The following is a 7,592-nucleotide window of genomic DNA, read 5'->3' as shown; positions in this document are numbered from 1 at the left end:
TTACTGATTCTATGATAAGCAGAGACTGAGCTAAGCTAATTTTTGAACAGGCTCTAGCTAAACTGGTGCAATTTGCATGTGTATGGGTTTTCTGCCAAAAAAAAAGCTGCACAAACCGAGTATATATTTTTAATGAATGTTGATCTTTTAAGTATCGTTTACAGAAATGTTAAAATCAGAAAATACGAAGTATCTTATCAAAACTATACCTCGTAAGATCTGCAGATGCAGTTCTAGTCTCCAACTGCTAAAATTTATTAAAGCCCAGAAGACAAAACTGATGCTCTCCTAAGGTTTGCCCATTACTAACTGCGCCAGTAGTTCTTACCTCCGAAACAYAGTAAGTATGTTGGCAGTAACAGAGATATGCTCCAGAGTTGGTTAAAAACTGAAAGAAGTCAAGAAGAGTCTTCATGACCCTGCCACCTCAACTGTACTGAAGTAGAGTCAGGTGAGCATTTATGCTGTTTATCACTGACAGCCCACAGAGTTCCACTGACCCAAASCTTGCATTCTCTATGGCCACGTGCTAGTTGCAACAACCTGCATTAAACTTAAAAGAAAAGGGAAGAGGTCTAATTTCCAAGGGGAGATTTTCTCTCAGAGTTTTACTGTRCTTCAGAGTAAAAATGAATGAAAGCTGATATGGCGATAGATGTTCCTACAGCTTACCAGACCTGCGAGGTCTTCTGCTGAGAGAATAAAATTCTGTACTCCTAGAGCTACAGCAATTGCTGCACGGATCCCTGGGCAGCAGGAAAAGGCAGAGGTTTGAAGAAGTAGGGTTGACTAGAGGGCACTGTATTTAAAAATAGGTATATGGGACAGATCAGAGGAATCTGGAGGCGTGTTGAAAGAAAAGCACCAGTGGTTTATCARGGGGAAGAGATACTGGGGAAAGACTTGGGAAAACAACGTGAAACTTGACACGTGGTGAATAGCAAAGGCAATCTGCCAGCATTGTCCAATGCTTCTTGTGTGCCTTCCTTCAGCTGGTTTCCTCAGCCACATACTCCTCCCCTTATGCATCTGCCTCCTTCTTCCGAACCCTTCCCTTTCTCCATGCTCCTCCTCTGTGCTAAGCACCCGCAGAAGGAAGAAGGTAGTGAGTCCCCCATGTCGTGGGCTGCCCAGTGCTCAGACACCCACATGGCTGTGTCCTACTTCCCTACAAGCAGAGGCTGGATGGACCTGTCTGCTCTTGTGATCTTACTGGCCCCCATCAGGGCTCTGTTGCTGACGAGAGACTACAGCTCTTTTCCAAAACTGTAGTTACAGGTTAGCAGAACAGTCAGATTTTTTCCCCYGCTGCTCTCATTCCTTCTCTGCTCTTCTCCTTCTGCCTCTCACAGACATCTCTTCTAGTCCTTTCAGTAGGTGATAAGAGTGCTTTCCTGATGAGTCTGAAAAGGCTGCTACATCTTGCTTGTACCAATGCAGGAAATTCCTTGGAGTGTTCAGACGTAAGAAAGATGCAGATTCCCTCTGCAAGCATGGAATAGTAGTAGATCTATTAAAAATATATAGTGCAAACTCTTTTTTTCAGGAACTTAAGCGGGTATAGACCTGTTTGTGTCTGGAACCTGGAAAYAGTGCCTATTTGAAACAATAAACTCTTGGAACTAGAAACATTTTTAAGAAAAATGGTTCAAGTTTAAGTGAAAATTGAAGTCCTCTAAAATCCAAACTACAGATCTGGCAGGAAGATTTAATACATTGGAGCCAGTGCACTGGATTCCCTTTAGCAACATGTGGATTTGTCTGCAAATGCAAACTAACATACTGTAGCACAACAGTGAGAAATCAGACCTTACTGTTAGGTAACTATTGCAAGATGGAAGCATTTTCCAATAAGCTAGCCCACATATTCATGCTGAGGCATATAAAGCTCTATGTTCAAACCTAGGCATAAAGATCTACATTCTTGGAGATTAATTCACTTTTGTAATATTGTTCTCTCATCTTTCCCATTCAGCTGATCTCTACGCAGAAGGTGCCTCATGGCAGTTTAGTTTAAGTTTGAGAAACAAGCAGGGGCTTGGCAACRCAAAAGCTTCAAGTTTCATATCCTGAAGCAGCTCTAACACTGTCAAGCTGCTGCTGGAGTCAGGAAACTAAAACCTAGAGGGCAGCACAGCAGGCTCAGTAGGTTTTTTGTCTTTAGCACATCCTGTAGATCCATAATCATTTATTCCTCTCTTTAAAAAAAAATCTGCAAGGTTTATCCTATAAAATCCTCCTTCTTGTTTCCTTCTGTAGGTTTCTCTTTCAGAGAGCACAGCATGCCCCAAAAMGGATTTTCACACACTGGATGAGGAGGAAAGAGGCTCAAGGTATTGACAGGAATTTCTAGAGCAGGTGGAGGGAGAAAAACTCCATAATCAGAACTAAAAAAAAAAAAATAGTAACTTGAAATAATTAATAGTTATACAGAAAGAAGAATGCTATTTTGGCTTTTCCATCACTGCCGATAAGTAACCCAAGGGCTGCAATGATTCATTTACAATGTGGAGAAAAACAAATATAATTCTGGTGGTTCCTATAAAAGCAGAAATAATTTTGGCAGAGCTGTGTCTGTCATTTTACAAGGAACTACATTTTCAAATGTACCTTTCTGTCTTCTACTTAACTGGTCTGAGAGTCTGTGTGGTTCTTCTGATAAGTATTCTACAAAGTTCCACATCTGAAAAACTCTGATCCCAGAGACTGCGGACTTTTAAGTTGAGAAATCTGATGTTCTTKGCTCTCAGTGACTTTGATAACACCTACAAGCACTCAAATCTTCACTGTACTGGACTAATAGAAAAACTACCAGGCTGTTAAGCAATCCCAATGAGTTTACCAAGGAGGTATGAAACTCAAATAAGTATGTCTTAGGTCTGTGTTTGTTTTTACATATGTATTAGACAGTAATAAAATTGGTATTAAAATTTAATTAATAAGCCATAGAATTTGATTAGCATTAGACATCCACTACTTGCTAAAAACTTGAATTTCTAACTGTGCTTACCTCCGAACTGGAATTTTACCATTTGTGTTCGTCAGAAATGCCAGCTTCATCCAGCTGCAATTAAGAATGAAATAATTTTAAAATACTATTAATTAAAATGAGAAGTAGATATTTATGTTCAACTCAGTAATACTGGCATCTCTGTGAAATGAGTAAAAACAAATAATTTTTCTATAATAAAAATACTTCTTAAACCTGTAGTGCTTAAGGCAGGGCACTTCTGTAACTACAAAAGCAAAAATCAGCCCAAAATAATCAGTACCACAGTTAACAAGAGTTTGAAGAGAAGAAAGATTCTGTTTGTGTATGCATGAACAAAAGAGCAATCTAGACAATAAARAAAACACACAGTATCAATAAATCAGATGAACAGTAAGAAATTCTCTCACAGTTTCTTTTTAGTAGCTGCCAGATATAAGCTTGAGACCTGTTCTGGTCACAGTGAAACATAAACTTTAAACCAAATTAACACTATTCTTGACTTAGACTGTCTCTGTGACTGCAAATGTTAAACCCAAGAAAAGAAATGCAAATAGGAAAATACAAGAAAAATACAGGAGGAGGACAGGYGAAGAGAAAAGGTAACTTACTGTTTCTTGAGACATGTCATTGGACTGACATTGTTAGCTCTAAAGTTATGTATGATGGATCCAAGCCCTTCTACCCATTGCTGAAAAACATGAAAATACACAAGCACTGAGTTAGGAAAACTGAAGAGGGAAAAAGTAGGAAAGTTAGTCTCAGGGGAAGGCTCTCCTCCCTCTTTGCAACTATGCATAATGTTAACACCTGAGTTAAGAAAAAAACCTCTCCACTTAGCAGCCTATAACACCACAGGAAAATCCAGCCATATTTTGCACATTAATATTTTATCCTTCACTGAACTAAACTGTTGTGCTTTCCTTTCTTCCAACTACTACAGCAGCATCTGCAGTGCTATTAAAACAGTTCATTGCCAGCAAAGGAAAGCGATTCATCGATTGATTTATTAAACTTTCCATGTATAGCCTATATAAATACACATCTCCCTTACAGTTGCTGCTGGCAATATTAGCTATTATTAAGCAACATTATACAATTATACAATATGTGATGACATATTTAACTGGTCTAGTTTTAGAACAGGAATTCAAGAAACATTAATACGCTAGAGCGGACCACAGGGAGGCAGAACAATTGTTATATGACTCTGACCTCATCTAACACCCCATTACATACTTAGTCCTGCTTTCTTTCTGGCTTTCATCCTTAAAAAGCAAAACATTCCAGTAATCATTGGGATGACTGTCAGCCAACAGCAGCATTACAGCACTTACGCAATTCCTTTTTATGGATATATTTTTCCACTATAGCTTGTGCCTAGATTTTGCAGTACTATATAGAAGAAGCTTAAGGATTAGGCCTTAACATGAACTCTCATTGATTTCAGCATGAATCCTGGCAGGATAAAGCTATAGGAAAAGAAAAAACGATGGCATTACGGCCAAGTTCGATCTGAGTTATCCCATAGTAACGCGAGGATTACTCAACAGATAATTTACACTGGTGGAAGCGAGACGGGATTTAGTCCACTGCTTAACATCAACCTTATGAATAAAGAAGCTCCTTGCTTCTGGCCAAATTCTACGCACATAGCTTTCACTAACTTGGGCACAATCCAGAATTTGACACTTATAAATAGATGAGTGTATATTTTCTTTTCATGAATGAGTGCTGTACATCAACAAAACAGATGGAAAAATTCTCATTTATGTAGGAGGAATACTAACATCTTTGGCAAATGGTAGTAGATCTGCAGGCAGTAAATCCCAGTTGGCTAAAACAATATAAAAATCATGTAAGGTGTCAATTCATCAAATGAACAGGTTTAAGCAGACCCTTGCACTCACGAAATGTTACAAGAATGTCACAAACTTCTGTTTTAACACAGAGAAACTGTCATCAGACTGCCTTCTAAATGAACCTTATAAACCTATTTAGYCCTAGGAAAATGAGGCATTTATTAAGGCATCTATTAATACTTAAAAATTCTTTTCCAAAGTATCCTTTTAAGAAGTTCTGCACAAAAATAMGCACGCAAGAAAAAATATGTATCTGAGAAAAATTTGAAAGTAAGTCTCAGTGAGTTCTGAGAACAGCATACATGTTTTCATGCATTTGGGGTTTTCTGATGTTTGTTTTTATTTCTTTGAGCATTTTTGTATACATTATAATTCTTCATACATTCTTCTTTTACTAGAATTCTTAGAATTATTTATCCTCGATATTTTAACTGCATCTAAACTGCATCTTTTCATTGCACAAAGACAGAATTCCTGGAGTGAGAAAACATCGTATAATCAAAACAGYCAGTTAGGCAAACAAACATGCAGTGAAGTAATGCAAGGAGACATCCCCGGCAGTTTCTCTCTCTCAAAGCACGTTTCTTTCTTCCCCTGCAATATTTGCTCCGTCCCTGCTGCCTCAACTGCCCTAATAATCTGTCCTACCGCATGTACTCAGGCTTTGCCAAGAGAAGAAAAAAACCATCTCTCCAGCACTCACAACTCAGACGCGGAGGAGGGTAAGAGACTCWCACGGTCTCACCTCTGAAACAGCTTCCAAATTTGTGCTGAAAACAATCCATCAGTAAAAGCCTGCCCTCCCACTTCCCAGCTGCATGAATAAGAGAACCTAGTAGTAGTAGCATGGAYGTACTGGCCAGAGAGAGAAAACAAGCACGGTTCATGGGGAGAGATAATGTTATTTTAATGGTATTTACAAGAAAGAATGATATAACTGTTTTCAGACTTACGGAAAACTATTATCTTTTCATACAAATGTTTCCTCATTTAAGGTGATACTGGAAGAACACCTGTAAGAATTTCAGGATAAAGTCCTGAATTCTAATCTAGCTTGTCTCATGTATTTTTTAATCATCTTGAACTGTAGAAATCTGACTCCAGTTTATCAATCATCATGTGCATGTGTGTGCGTGTGTGTGTGCTGTCTCTCAAAAGCACCTAAAATTTCAACAATGATCAAGAAAGTAAAATGGCATATGCCTGGCAAACAAAAATAATCGCAAAAATAAATCAAGCTATATACATGGTGTGAATAGGTCTCCAACTTTCAAAAGCCCTTTTTTTTCTGCTAATAAATGCAATCAGTGCAGTGCTGGCAACACCAACGTTTGAACAGGAAATACACACACTGATCAATTTTGATTTGAAGGCAACAGACTGCAACTACACCAGCTCTAACAAAATTTAACATTTCACTGTAAGATTACGCAGGACTCAGCTCCCAAGTCACTTCTACACATGAAGAACAGCTGCTAGAAAGAGAAGCTGCTAGGAAAAAACAAACAAGTCTAGGGAAAGATCAATACACTGAATATCAATTTATTTGCAAGAATTGTTCTGATGACTCCCACTTCAGAGGGACTCAGGCCCTTTCTGACAGATGCCAAATCAGGAACAGCTACCTCTGAATGTCCAAAGGGCACAAAAATGCAGCTGACTGCTGATGGAACACAGAAGAATCACATCTCTGCTGGCATCGAGCAAGGGAGTAATCTAAGAGAGATTCTGTCGAACTGTGAATCATCTTTACATTGGTACGATGCCCTCTGGGCAGGATACGGCAGTTAGAGACCCACACTTCCCTGTCTGTGCCACATCACACAGCTGCACGATGCTGCAGCATCTGGCTGCTTGCACTCTGTTTGGGGCTAAAGCAGTTTCTGGGCACTTCATCAGATATTCAACCAGCTGGCCCCAAATCAACTGGGAATAATAGAGCTATGAAAAAATGCTTCTGGATTGTGAACACATTGTATAGAAACAAAATGCTATAAGAGGAAAAAATGTCCTGACCAACAGAATAATACATAAGCTCAGTGTAAGACATTCAAACTATTTGTTAACTGTTCAACACAGAACATCCTTCTGAGCCAGAATCATCATTACCTTTAAGGCACTGTGATCCAATGCACAGATATTCACAAACAGCCAAAGTCTGAATACTGTGACAAATGTCAAACTGGCRATATATTGCTTCCCTGTCAACAAACCATCTCCAGATTAAATGYATTCTTGCGAAATGACCATGCAGAAGGGATGAAAGAATAATTCAGATTTTTCCCTGCTAACATACWATGAGGACACTGTCAGTTTTATGATTGAAGCTGAGACCTGTATACCTWTATACGCAAAGGGGGATAATCATCATCAGTTTTATTCCTTGGTGCTCAGAATCTCAAATCACCACCTCTCCAAAGGAGGAAAAGCCTCTGTAATACAATATTCTGAAATGAGGCAGATAGGAACYAGTTTGCTTGGGTCTTACAGTAATTGGAATAACAAAATATTTTTGACTGAAATTCAGGATACATTCAGTTCTTACTTATGCTCAYACTAAATATTTTCAGACTTTCAAAATATAGCTCAGTATATTTAACCTATTAATGTATTAATGTAACTCCTGAATGGTTCTCTGTATACTGAGAATTATTCTAGATTCATACAAGGAATCTGGGCCCTGCTGTCTAATCTTAGAGAAAAAACAATCATGAAACTAAACAAACAAACAAACAAAAAAA

General features: G+C 38.5%; 1 protein-coding gene across 7 annotated transcripts in view; it reads right to left on the bottom strand.

Moving 5' to 3' along the window:
- The window catches only part of PLCB4 (phospholipase C beta 4), a 222,800-nt gene that overhangs the window by 81,137 nt on the left and 134,071 nt on the right, over positions 1 to 7,592 (bottom strand). For all 7 annotated transcript variants that reach the window (XM_085299169.1, XM_085299172.1, XM_085299171.1 and 4 more), the window contains 2 exons: positions 3,601 to 3,680; positions 3,011 to 3,064 (listed from right to left, as the gene is read on the bottom strand). In XM_085299169.1, coding sequence (XP_085155295.1) covers positions 3,011 to 3,064; positions 3,601 to 3,680 — 134 coding nt within the window. The remainder of the gene's footprint in view (positions 1 to 3,010; positions 3,065 to 3,600; positions 3,681 to 7,592) is intronic.

The sequence above is a fragment of the Rhea americana genome, unplaced genomic scaffold (assembly GCF_003343005.1).
Source record: "Rhea americana isolate MKP2758 unplaced genomic scaffold, rheAme1 scaffold_146, whole genome shotgun sequence".
NCBI classification, from domain to species: Eukaryota; Metazoa; Chordata; class Aves; order Rheiformes; family Rheidae; genus Rhea; species Rhea americana.
This window is presented reverse-complemented; position numbering and strand designations above follow the sequence as displayed.